General features: G+C 38.2%; 1 protein-coding gene across 3 annotated transcripts in view; it reads left to right on the top strand.

Annotated features, from left to right (window-relative positions):
* Nucleotides 1-13622, top strand: part of LOC126354915 (breast cancer type 1 susceptibility protein homolog) — a 245320-nt gene that overhangs the window by 34097 nt on the left and 197601 nt on the right. For all 3 annotated transcript variants that reach the window (XM_050004985.1, XM_050004984.1, XM_050004986.1), the window contains exon 3: nucleotides 13008-13305. In XM_050004985.1, coding sequence (XP_049860942.1) covers nucleotides 13008-13305 — 298 coding nt within the window. The remainder of the gene's footprint in view (nucleotides 1-13007; nucleotides 13306-13622) is intronic.

Below are 13622 nucleotides of genomic sequence, written 5' to 3'. Positions count from 1 at the left end.
CAGTGACATTGGAACAAGACACAAAGGACTTAAAGACATTAACTGCCAGTGGGCATTAATTTGTATCAGTGGTGCAAGTAGAAAAATTTGTGCTGCACTGGGATTCAAACCAGGGTCTCCTGCTTACTAGTTCAATACGTGCAGATGCACTGATCACTGCGGCATCTGGACACAGTGGTCACCTCAGCCACATGGAGTGCCCTTGCATGATTAGCAGTGATGGCCAATGATCCCTTCAGTACAGATGCACACTAGGCTGGAACTCATACAGGCATCGGCGAGATGCTGTGAGTAATGAGTTAAAGAGCAGGGGCACAACATCAGTGGTGCAGGGTATAAATTGAGAATTTATGTCTTATGGAAGGCGTGCAAGGGTACACTGTGTAGTTGTGCTGACTATTGTGTCCACACAAATGGTCAGCGTATCTGCCTGGTAAGCAGGAGACCCAGGTTTGAATCCCGGTCCGGCACAATTTTAAAACTTGCCCGTTTGGTATAAATCAATGCCCACTGACAGCTAATGTCTTTAATTCCTTTGTGTTTTAGAGAGTGTTGTTATGTTCAGTGTGGGATGGAATTTCTCTGCAGTGCTTTGCAATTGCCACCGTTTGCTATTAGTTTAGCTCTTAATGGTTTTGTGCTAACGATGGCTGTAGGCTACCAAATATTCATACAAGTGTTATTGAGATGTACTATATAGAACAGACTGCCACTTACAGTTGAATGCTACTCAGTTGACAATGCTGCTTTTGATTTCGTGTCATCTGCTGACAACATACAGAAGGAAATCTGAAGTTCTCTGACTGTTGTGTTACCTGCTTCATGAAATTTGTCGAGCTTTGTGTGGGTTGACAATCAGAACTGAATACATACATACACAAAACTCTTTTGTTGTATGATATGATTTCTTTTAAGGAGTATGTTGCTCACTACTGGAATTTGCAAAGTAATGTGATCATTCTGCTGAAAGGGTTGATAATAGCAAGTTGTAAAATAAACAATTGCAGCTTGGAGTGGTGTTTGCACATGGTGACACCCAGCAACATCTACAAATGTGAATGTGATCATACAAATGGGCAAAAGGTGCTGAAATGGGCAGGACTATCCAGATGCTGGTGATCCATGGTGCCAAACTACCATATTTTGTTAACGGCAGTGCATACGAAAGATCATAGTTTCACTTTAGCATGAAATAAGTGTTTGTTGTAAATGATCCTGTTCAACACAGCCTCGTTTAAGTCAGCCTTAATCTCACTAATTAATATGATTTTTCATAATGAGTGATGCATTTAAATACTATTCCTATGGCAGTTAACCATTGCACTATTGTTTGTAATACACCACTGGAGGTGAATTTGAAAGCAATGTCTCTTGTGATTAGTGTATATTTCAATAATCAAACTTAGTGAACATTGTTTGCAATTATCAAGCTGCAGATGATACTAAAATGACTATGAAGTCACTCTGCATAGCATAAAAAACTAACACTTTCCCTTGTGAACACTGTGTATGTCGTCATTTTATGTGTCCTCTGTGTCCTGTGTCTGTCTTATGAATATCTGCGTTAAGTCACACATCATTTTATCAGTGGCTGCAACATCTTTTGTCTCCTTATGATGGCTTAAGAATCCAAAAACCAGTTCATGATCAAATAAATTATATTTTGCAGACCAATAGGAAAGTATTTCCTATTATACTACAGCGATCATTATTGTGGTCATTTCATTAACTCTGCAGATGCTTATGTAAAAAAATCCTATACTGTACCATGAATGTGAAAGGACATAACAACACGGGTTCTATAATTATGTTACAATTAGTTAAATCTGCTGTTGCGTGTTAACTTCTGTTATGGATACATTGAATGCACCAGTACCACCAGCTCTGTTAGATTTTAGCAGAAACTAGGAATTAAATTACTAAAAAATCAAAATTGAGTAAATAGGAGGCTTAGTAATCTCTGTTTACAACCTTTTTTTTTTAATAATTCTATTATTATTGTTAGTATTGTTACACCATGTGTTCGTATTGTAACAGAGGAAAGTGATAAAGACCTGTATTGTAAATAAATTTCGTACACAATATTGCCATTCATTTCTTGTAGTTTGGACAAAAGTAGGTGAGGTGAGCTTCACAAATACGTCTGCTATAGTGTCCATACAAAGTCATCTTATTGTCACTGTTTGATGAACCAAATTTACAGCATGCACATTATGTACTTTTTCCTATCACGCTCTAGAAGACTGGAATAATAATTTTAGGTTTTTGGATATTTTTGGCAATTCACAGCAATTACCCAATCATGAAAGTTGTGTTCTTGATGCTCAATTGTCTTGCCATTACTGAGATCATGTTTATTACACTCAACAACATACAGATAAGACAGACTGTTCCAGAATACAGTATAAAAATATTACAAAAATAAGAAATTTTGTGAACCTTCTGGAAAAATGAATACTGAATAACAGATATTTTATGGGATTACAAATGGGAGCCCATAACATGGCAGCCACCAACCATAACCACTAATCCACCATGTGTGTAGCACAGCTCACTGGATTACTTCCTCTCCTGGAGAAATAGCAACCCACTGTTTCAGAAGTACACACTAAAGTGAACTACAACATCCTAGATCTAGATCTTGTTAGGGATACTCTGTGTAGTAGCACTGGAGAATCCTCACGTCCTGGTCTGGTTGTCACAGCCTCCTCACTATTATGAGCATTGGAGGTAGCCTCTTCCCTTGAAGTTTCATAATCAGTTTCCTTGAATGAAAATCTCCCATTGTCTATTTGTGCCTCAGAAATATAGTATAGTTTCACGTGGAGGACTTGGATGGTGTGTCTGCACTTTTTTCTTGTTGATGAAGGGTCATAGTCCTCAACTTCATATGTGATAAGTGACAAGATGTATGATACAGACCAGAAAGCTCTTTAGTAACTTTTCCAATAGTCCACTGGTGCAAAAATCTCTGCCAAGTGTTGTGGACTGTTATCTCACTGGCCGGTACTTGGCATTATAGTGCATTTGGTCCTCATTCTTGGCATCCACAGACCAGCTGTTTTGCATCTTTGCTCCTGGTGATCAGGTGTTTTACATAGTCATTCTGAGTATTGTCTGTTTTAAACTCGAACAGTGTATCCATTGTCATTTTGACCTCTTCACTGGTGTCTTTCTTTGCAATGCGCAAGTGTCGAAGTGGACAGAATTCTCTATCAGTTTCTGTTCAGCATCAACATACATCCAGAGAATATCTTCATGTGTGTTATTAAAGAGTTCTGTGGGGCCATCTGTCTGTGGGTGGTAGATAGTTGCCACCTATTCGTGATATCGCAACATGAAATTACCTCTGATACTAGTCTGCACTGGAAAACTTTTCCATGATCAATCATTATTTGGGGTGCTCTGTATTTCAGAATGATTTCTTCTGCAAGGAAACTTGCAATTTCAATAGCTTTGGTGTGCAGCCCAGCTTTAGTGACATTGTAGCAGGTGAAGTAGTCAGTGCTGGCTATTATCCATTGATTCTCATTAGTCAGCTGTGGGAACTTCCCACAAGAGATTGATTAAAATTCGGAGGAAAGGCACTGCTACAGGCAGAATTGGTATCAGCTGCGTCAAAGGTAATTATGCCACTTGGTTCTATTTTTGGCGTTTCTTACAGTGGCTCACAAAGTGTCTAATGGATCGGTAGAGACCTGGTCAGTATCACCTGCATCTGATTTTGTGTACTGTCTTCATGAATGAGATGATGAGCAACCATCTCTGCCCTATTGAGTCATACTTATTTTATATAATGTTGTGATTATTAATTGGAATTCTCCTTTGGTTGGTTTCTACCTCAAGTCCTCAGTGGTTTTTAGCAATGCTGGCTCTACCCTCTATTCAGCAGCACTATCATTTAATGCAGTGGTGACTGACATTTCATCCATACTACTGTGTTCTGCCAAAGGAGTCCTCAAAACGTAGTCAGTGTCCTTGTGTTTGCATCCACTTTTCTATACCACTGTGGCATTGTAAACCTGAAGCCTCAGTACTCATCTTGCCAGTCGCCCTTATCAGTCAACGGAGGAGACTTGTGGTCCATCACAACGGTGGATGGTTTGCCAGGTAAGTACAGCTACATCTTGTTGATGGTCCAAGCAAGAATGGCACACTCTTTCTCGGTTGTACAGTAGTCGCTCTTGGACGGACTCCAGCACCATGAACTAAGGTGCTCCAGGAGTTTTATTTCATGGGAGTGAAGAGTCACTTTCCAGATTCAGGGGGAGATCTGCTACCTGCATTTACTCCATCATGGTTTCAGGTGGCTTAGATGTTGTTCAAATGTCTTTAAAAATGACGTCATCCAGTTAGTGAAGCCATATCATCCATTTGAGTTGGTGAAGCAAGTTGTCCATTGTATGCTCGAAAGTGTTTGGATGGTTACATAGTCCAAATGGCGTAATTTAACTCATAGAGGACACCAGGTGTTCTGTAGGGAGTCTTTTCCTGGTCAGCTGTGTCAGCCATGATTTGTCGCTAGCCTCCTCGTCAACCTCGATTTGCCACTAGCATGTCTGCATGTCCAAAATTGAGAGAAGGAGTCTAGGGTGTCATCATTGCATGGGAATAAGTGGACATCTTTTTTTGTGATTTTGTTCATTTGTTAATTGTTGATGCAGTAAGACAATATGCCATCCTTCTTCTTCACAAGGACTGCAGGAGAGGACCAAGGACTCTGAGGGTTCAGTAGATTAGATTAGATTAATACTTGTTCCATAGATCATGAATACGATACTTCGTAATGATGTGGAACGTGTCAGGTTAATGAAAGATGTCTGTACCAGATATTACATTACACAAAATATTGCATGACACTAACGCTTAAGTTAGTTTTTTTTCCCTCCCTTAATTTATATCTAAAAATTCAGCCAATGAGTAAAAGGAGTTGTCATCTAGAAATTCTTTTAATTTATTTTTAAATGTTGGTTGACTATCTGTCAGGCTTTTGATGCTGTTTGGTAGGTGACCAAAGACTTTTGTGGCAGCATAATTTACCCCCTTCTGTGCCAAAGTCAGATTTAACCCTGCATAGTGAAGATCATCCTTTCTCCTGGTGTTATAGCTATGCACACTGCTATTACTTTTGAACTGGGCTGGATTATTAACAACAAATTTCATAAGTGAATATATATACTGTGAGGTTACTGTGAGGATCCCTAGATCCTTAAATAGATGTCTGCAGGTTGACCGTGGGTGGACTCCACCAATTATTCTGATTACACGTTTTTGAGCAATGAATACTTTTCTACTCAATGATGAATTACCCCAGAATATGATACCATACGAAAGCAGTGAATGAAAGTAGGCATAGTAAGCTAATTTACTGAGATTCTTATCACCAAAATTTGCAATAACCCTAATAGCATACGTAGCCGGACTCAGACGTTTCAGCAGACCATCAATGTGTTGCTTCCAGTTTAACCTCTCACCTGGGCCACACCTAAAATTTTTGAAAATTCTACCTTAGCTACAGACTTCTGTTCAAAGTCTATATTTATTACTGGAGTTGTGCCATTTACTGTACGGAACTGTATATACTGTGTTTTATCAAAATTTAAAGAGAATCCATTTGCTGAGAACCACTTAATAATTTTGTGAAAAACATCATTTACAATTACATCACTTAGTTCTAGGTTTTTGGATGTTATTACTATACTTTGCATCTTCATCAATATGGAATGGTAAGTCATTAATGTATATCAAGAACAGTAAAGGACCTAAGACCGAACCCTGTGGGACCCCGTACTTGATAGCCCCCCAGTTTGAGGGATCAGCTGTTGTATTAACATTACATGAACCACTTATTTCAACTTTCTGCATTCTTCCAGTTAAGTATGAATTAAACCATTTGTGCACTGCCCCCCTCAAACCATAATGATTTAGCTTATCTAAAAGAATTCCATTATTTACACAGTCAAAAGCCTTTGAGAGATCACAAAAAATACCAATGGGTGATGTCCGGTTATCCAGAGCATTTAATATTTGATCAGTGAAAGCGTATATAGCATTTTCTGTTGAAAAGCCTTTCTGAAAACCAAACTGCCATTTTGTTAGTACTTTATTTTTACATATATGGGAGGCTACTCTTGAATACATTACTTTCTCAAAAATTTTTGATAGAGCTGTCAGAAGAGTGATTGGGCGATAGTTGTTGACATCCGACGTATCCCCACTTTTTATGCAATGGTTTTACAATGGCATATTTCAGTCTATTGGGCAAAACACCCTGCTCCAAAGAGGTATTACATAAGTGGCTGAGAATCCTACTTATTTGTAGGGAACAAGTTTTATGTATCGTGATGGAAATGCCATCAATTCTGTAAGAGCTTTTACTTTTCAGTGAGTTTTTTATTTTACTGATTTCAGAGGGAGAGGTTCGTGGAAATACAGTTGTTTCAAACTGCACAGTTATGGCTTCTTCTATTAGAAGCCTTGCCTCTTCTAGTGAAGATCTAGATCCTACTTTCTCCACAACATTTAAAAAATGATTATTGAAAATATTTCCAATTTCAGATTGTTTGTTAGTACACTTGTCATTCAGTTTTATGGCACTAAAGTCTTCCTGTGCTCTTGGTTGCCCTGTTTCCCTTTCAATAATATTCCAAATTGCCTTATTTTTATTATCAGAGTTACTGACCTCAGACATGATGCACATGCTTCTTGACTTTTTAATAACTTTTCTTAGTACTGCACAATAGTTTTTATAATATTGAACAATTTTGGGGTCAGTACTCCGTCTTGCTGTTAGATACAGTTCTCTTTTATGGTTGCAAGATATTCTTATTCCTTTAGTTTTCCAAGGTTTTTTATATGTTTTCTTGGAATTATGTTTCACTGTTTTCTTGGGACAACAATTTTCAAATACCCTTAAAAATGTATCGTGAAATAAGTTATATTTCAGTGATGCCATCAGTGACATCTTCTTCGCTTGCTACTGAATTGTGTGTCACAGACAACCTGTAAGAGAACTGGCTAATTGAGGTATGATTCCCAGTGTCGATACAGTGTTTTACCATGGGCTGCTTGGCCTGTACTTTTCTCTACTTCAGATTTAATAGCATCCAAAAATCGACACAAAGTGGCTAATACTTGCCAGTGTCATTCCATGATCAGACCAGATCCTATTGGCAGTTTGATAGTAGCTTCCTCCACTATGTTGTAGCAAACTCTTTGTTGATGGCACTGAGCTGCACGTTCTTGACTGGTCTGGTTGTTTCCTATATATATGCCTTTAGGGATGAATTGCGACTGCTTGTGACAGTTAGTGATCCAAAGTTTTCCTTGACCACTTGAGATGCTTATCATCACATGACTACAGTCTATTAAAATGACAAAATCAAAGGACTGTGTTCAGTAATTGATAGTTATTCTTACAATAGATGTTCCTGTCAGCTGGACACATTTCCCATTTTTGACTTTCAGCTCAATCATTTTGTGTCACTAAATATAGTCATCTTTAGCTGGTGATGGTAAGCATTCAACATTACACAGGAATAGAAGCCCTTGAGTCGACTAGCACCAGGACAGGATAGGTGTCAACAGTGACGTTGAATAGATTCCCAGATGTCCTGGTAACTGTCACCCCAGGAAAATTGTCATCTGTGGTGTCTCACCTTCATAGATGGCCGCCTTGCTTAGTTTTCCTGCGTTTGGCAGCCAGGCAAGTACCTGGTATCTCTATGTTGTGACAGGCAGGGAATGGGTACAACTTGTTGTGGAGCAAGCGCGTCCAGAGTGTGGCGATGGGCTTCATCCCACAGGTTGACTAATCGTCTGCAGTTTGCTGTTGTGAATAGGATTGTTGTGATGGTTCTGGAGAAATGTATTTATTTATTTACATGTCAAGTTACGTAGGACCAAATTGAGGAGCAAATCTCCAAGGTCATGGAACGTGTCAGTATGTGAAATTACAACATAAAAGTAATAACAGATAAAAATAAAATGTTTATGAACCCAAAAAAGTCAAGCCATAAATTTAAGTAAATGCAATCAGCAACATAACATAAGAAATAGCTTAATTTTTCAAGGAACTCGTGAATAGAATAGAAGGAGTGACCTATGAGGAAACTCTTCAGTTTTGATTTGAAAGCATGTGGATTACTTTTAAGATTTTTGAATTCTTGTGGTAGCTTATTGAACATGGGTGCAGCAGTATACTGCACGTTTCTGCACAAGAGTTAAGGAAGTCCGATCCAAATGCAGGTTGGATCTCTGCTGATTATTAACTGAGTTAAAGCTGCTTATTCTTGGGAATCAGTTGATATTGTTAACAAGAAAAGACAGTAAAGAATATATAAATCAAGAGACTAATGTCAAAATACCCAGAGTTGTGAAGAGGGGTCGACAAGAGATACACGAACTTACACCACTTATTACCCGAATCACCTGTTTCTGAGCCAAAAATATCCTTTTAGAATGGCAAGAGTTATGCAAAAGTATAATACCATTTAACGTAAGTGATTGAAAATAAGCAAAGTAGACTAGGAGTACATAAGGCAAAACTGATCCTATGGCATTGAGGAAAGGGAATCCTAGGTTTATTGCTTATAGATGAGGTTCAAAATTTTCATAGTCCATACTGGAATAAACTCATCATTCTGAAAGTGGCAGAAATAAAATACAGAGAGCAGAAGGTTATTTGTGTCTTGTACAAAAAGCAGACTGCAAGTATGGCAGTTGATGGGCATGAATAAAATAAAGTAGTTGAGAAGAGAGTGAGACGGTTGTAGCCTAGTCCCAATGCCAATCAATCTGTACATTGAGCAAGCTGTGAAGGAAACCAAGGAGAAATTTGATAAGAGAATTAAAATTTGTGTGTGTGTGTGTGGGGGGGGGGGGGGGGGGGGGGACTTTGAGCTTTGCCAATGTCATTGTAATTTTGTCAGTAACTGGAAAGGGCTTAGAAAATCAATTGAATGAAATGGATACTGTCTTGAAAAGAGGTTATAAGTAAAACAAGGGTAATGGTTCATGTACTTGAGGTAAATCAATCAATACGAAGGAATTAGATTCGGAAATGGGACATTAAAAATAATCAAGATGATAAAAAGAACAGTGCCCAAACAGTGTGAAACAGAAATTTGTTAACATCATATATAAATTTAATGTTAGGAAGTCATTTCTGAAGATATTTGCCTGGGATGTAGCCATGTATGGAAGTAAAGTTTGGACAATAAACTGGTCAGACGAGAAGAAAATAGCAATTTTTGAAATGTTGTACTGAAGATGTATTGGACAGATTAGATAACTAATGAAGGCGTGCTGAATCAAACTTGAGAGGTAAGAACATTAGGGTATACTTTATAAAAAGAAGGGGTTATTGATTGGACACATCCTGAGAGATCAAGGGATTGTCAGTTTGCTAATGGAGGGGCGTGTGGGGAAAATTGTAGACGGAGACCAAGGCCTGAGCACAGTATGCTGCTTCATATGTATGTAGGTTGCAGTAGTAATCCAAGATGAAGAGGCTTGCAAAGGGTAGGCTAGTGTGGAGAGCTGCAGTAAAACAGTCTTTGGCCTGAAGATCACAACACATTTTACAAAATTTGGAGATAATTGCAAGTCCAAGTTCTGCACCTCTTTCTGCTGTTAGTTTCAAAGACAGTGGTAGCGTTGATTGTAAAATTCTGGAAGAGTATTTTACTGTTCAAAAATTGGGTGAGAAGATGAGAAAGTCAATGACTCATAAATAATGTCGTGTTGCAGCTATTGTTTTCATTTACTCCTGATGTGTACTTATTTTTGTACCAGAGTATCGTAGATTTCACTTGACATACATATAGTCCAGCGATATAAGTTTTTTTATGTTATTTAATTTTTCCAATAAAAATGGCTAGGGCCTATTTATTTTTGCAATTACCAGTTTGATTTTGTCTTGAAATATAATTACATTTGTAATTGTAGATACATTCTCTCTTCATTACAGACTTCTTTTATTAATCTGTAATTGAATATTGTAATTTTAACTTTTTTCCCCCCTCCAGTGTGAAAGCTGCCAGGTTAATCCAGTTTAAAATATGGGCAAATATTAAACATTATAGTCGTCATTGTAATTACACAGTGTGTATTACTGTCTCCAATTTGTCCCATTTCTTGTCACACCATGCTAGGGATTGTCCTGCTGAAATGCAGCATTTGAAGTTCCCAGAAGGACTGCATGTGCCTCAAAAAATGATGGTGTGCATGTGCCTCAAAAAATGATGGCGTGCATTCTGCCATTCAGCTGGTTCCCAGTAAATAGAAATTCATATCAAATTATACCCCAAACCATCACACTAAGCATTTTTTGTGTGTACACTCAACAGTAAAAGCTGCCAGATTAAGGCCAGCACCGTATCTCAGTAGAACAGAGTAAGACAGAACTCAAAAACACTGTGTTTGGTGCTCAGCCCAGTAATAAATGTGCAAATGTGCCCATTGATCTGGGACCATTGGTCAATGGAAACTGACGTGGTACAATCTATCTCTCGACAGATGGGATGGTATTTAATTATCAGTGCAGACTGGATCACATCTGTTGCAGTGCTCCAGTGTTGAGGTAACACTGGACTAAGATGTATAGCCAGGATGACAAAGGTAGCACTCATTCTGTACTGTAGTTACATTCATAGTCCTGTACCTTGTAATTGCTACATACGATTTTCTTCAGTCATCTGGTTCTGCTAATGGATAACTGTGAAGGCTGGTCAAGTTGAAATGTCATGGTAGGACACAAATTTCCCAGAGTCGAATCAGTCTGCCCTGGTCAGACTCATTGATATGATGTTATTTTATTCTTTGATGTCAGTGAGGAATACATTCAGTGACCTTTTTGTTCCTCACTGCATGATGACCCTTGTCTCTTGAGGCACTGAGCTTACCAAAACATAAATTTTAGTTACATAAGAGAGGGCCTGCGGGCCCAAAAGTATACTACCTTTCTGCAGTTAGTAAATATTGAAAGTGGTGTGGTAGTATAATGTAATGTCTTACCCTTTACTAACAAGTACCATGATTTTGTTAGGAATGCCTTTCATGCTATATGCTGACGGAAAAAAATCACAATCCGAAAAAATAATTAATCCTTTAACTGTTCTGGATGTGTTAACATGTCCACAGCAGTTAAAGGGTTAACATATAGTAATGGAATTTTGTGAATACGTTTGTATGGCAAGTGGGCGAGTGTTATCCTGTTGGAAAACTGTCCCTGGAATGCTGTTCATGAATGGTTACAGGCCCGCAACTGGCCTCCTTCTAACTGACACACGGCCATCATTGTCACCATGGCAGAACCAGCTTTCATCATAAAACACAACAGACCTCCACCCTCCCCTGCAATGAGCTCTTGCTTGAGACCATTGAAGTCGCATGTGTTGATGGTTTGAGGTCATTGAAATTCAGCCTGCAGTGTGCCTGGCTCAGAGCTGTCCTTGAAGTAAGCAGTTGTTCATTGTGTCACTCTGGTGCCAGCTGTTGCTTCAGTATCTGCTGCAGATGCTGTAAAATTTGCCAGAGCAATATGCTGAACACAGTGGTCTTCCCTCTCGCTAGTGCCATGTGCCCATCCAGAGCCCAACCTTCTTGCGACTCTACTCTCGTGACCACAGCTGTCAGCAATCTTATACGGTGCCTACATTCCTGCAAGTCTGTCTGCAGTATTATGGGGGGAATATCCAGGCTTTTATAGATTCACCAAGGCACTAAAAGTTTACTTTATTGGACAATAACAAGGAAAATTAACATCCTAACTGATTTTCTCAAATTGGCAACAGTGCCAAATAGTCATAAAACTTCTAGAGTGCAAAGCTATGGAAATCCATATTATATGTCCTCGTTCAAACTCAGTGAGTTGTTGATAATGGTGTCTTTGTCACCTTAAAGGTATTTTTGACTAATATCACCAGTATCTGCTCACAACCTACAATCTCAACTTCACAAGAGTTACAACATGTATTTAAAACAAACCTGATTTGCCTACTCATAGTAGCACTACTAGCGACAGGTGCAAAATCTAAACAGGCATCATCATTCAGAGGTAGGAACACACTTACCAACTTTTGTTGATAACCCCTTCTTGGTGATGCCTTTCCTTTTGCCGTCAACGTACTTTAGAAATCATGTTTTATTTATATTCTTCCTTAAAATTCCTTATCCGTGTTATTCACCTCTAAATATATCTGTGTGCCAACTGTATTTAATTGGCCAGGGCCATGGAAATAATGATGTAAATGAGGTACACATCTTCCACATTTACAGAAACCAGTAAGACGTGTCTTTTAGGAGAGATTTTGAGTTTTTAAGAATGAAAGCCTCATACATTATCATCTGGAATACATTCTTGCCAAGAAACATATTTGAAAGAGAAGTATAGAGCATTTATATTTTTCCCTAACGTCTTAATGTGAATGGGAATAGTTACCAGTATTAACTCTCAGTCCTAATAGTTTCTGTGTGTTGACATTTCCTGTCAAACAGTTTCAACATCTGTGCTGTTAGTTTTTCTCACAAACATGCAGGAGAGCTCTTTGTCTAGAATGACAGCAATTGTCAGAAGTTCACGTAAATTGGTAATGCAGGGCTAGATAATGTAGTGAAAAATCATTGGACAAGTGATATATTAGAGTAACAGTCAAATTCCTGGGATAATTTTAGGAGCATACTTGTATGAGTCTTTCACTAAACCCACAATCTTTTCTTTCTTCTGTCCTTGCCAAATCATACTAATACTCAAGTTTTAAAAATGGCCTTGATGTTGTCATGAAACTCAAATCGAAAGGGGAAATATCCAGTAGGATGGGTAACATATGCATTGTGTGTGTGTGTGTGTGTGCGCGTGTGTGCGCGCGCGCGCGCAATAATTTTGTAAACTGATTTGAGATTAATTCAGGAAAATGAAAAGTGCATCTCGCCATCAATGTTGAATACAAGAGTAACTCTTTTACCAGAAGCTGCTTTACAGTGTGTGTGTTGTAATTTGTTCACAGTGGAATCGTACATAGCTGCCAATTCCAGTTCACATGAGGCTTTTATAGATTCACCAAGGCACAAAAGGTTTGGTTTATCAGACAGTAACAAGGAAAATAACAACCTGAATGATTTTCTCAAATTGGGAACAGAACCAAGTAGCCATAAAACTTCTACAGTGCAAAGCTCTGTGACTGGCAGCAAAGTAAAGGGGAATGTAGCTTCCAAAAGTAACACCTGGTCTAAGGTGAAAGAAATCACTATTAGCAGTGATACACCAGGGCAAGCAGAAGCTGGACAGGATGGTCGAAACACATGGTAACAATATCAAATTATTATTTATTTTTTCACTTCCCTATATAATTTTGTTTGATTTGCATTGTTAAATAGTTTTTAGATAATATTTAAATTAAAAAAATATGCTGTATTTAATTCTATTTTATTTGTAATTTTTATTTTCTTCTTCTTGTTTCTTACACGTTTCCAGTTCTCTTCAATAAAAAATTGAAATAAATAAAAATCCATTTATATGGCAGTTTTCTTCAAATTAGTACACGTACATATTTACATCAGAATGCAAGAAGTGCAAATGTTTGCCCATATAGTTTGTTTCGTATCGAGAAAGAAGGGTCCAG

This window comes from Schistocerca gregaria, chromosome 3, assembly GCF_023897955.1.
Source record: "Schistocerca gregaria isolate iqSchGreg1 chromosome 3, iqSchGreg1.2, whole genome shotgun sequence".
NCBI classification, from domain to species: domain Eukaryota; kingdom Metazoa; phylum Arthropoda; class Insecta; order Orthoptera; family Acrididae; genus Schistocerca; species Schistocerca gregaria.
The sequence above is the reverse complement of the archived record's forward strand: the minus strand, read 5'-3'. Positions and strand labels throughout refer to the sequence as shown.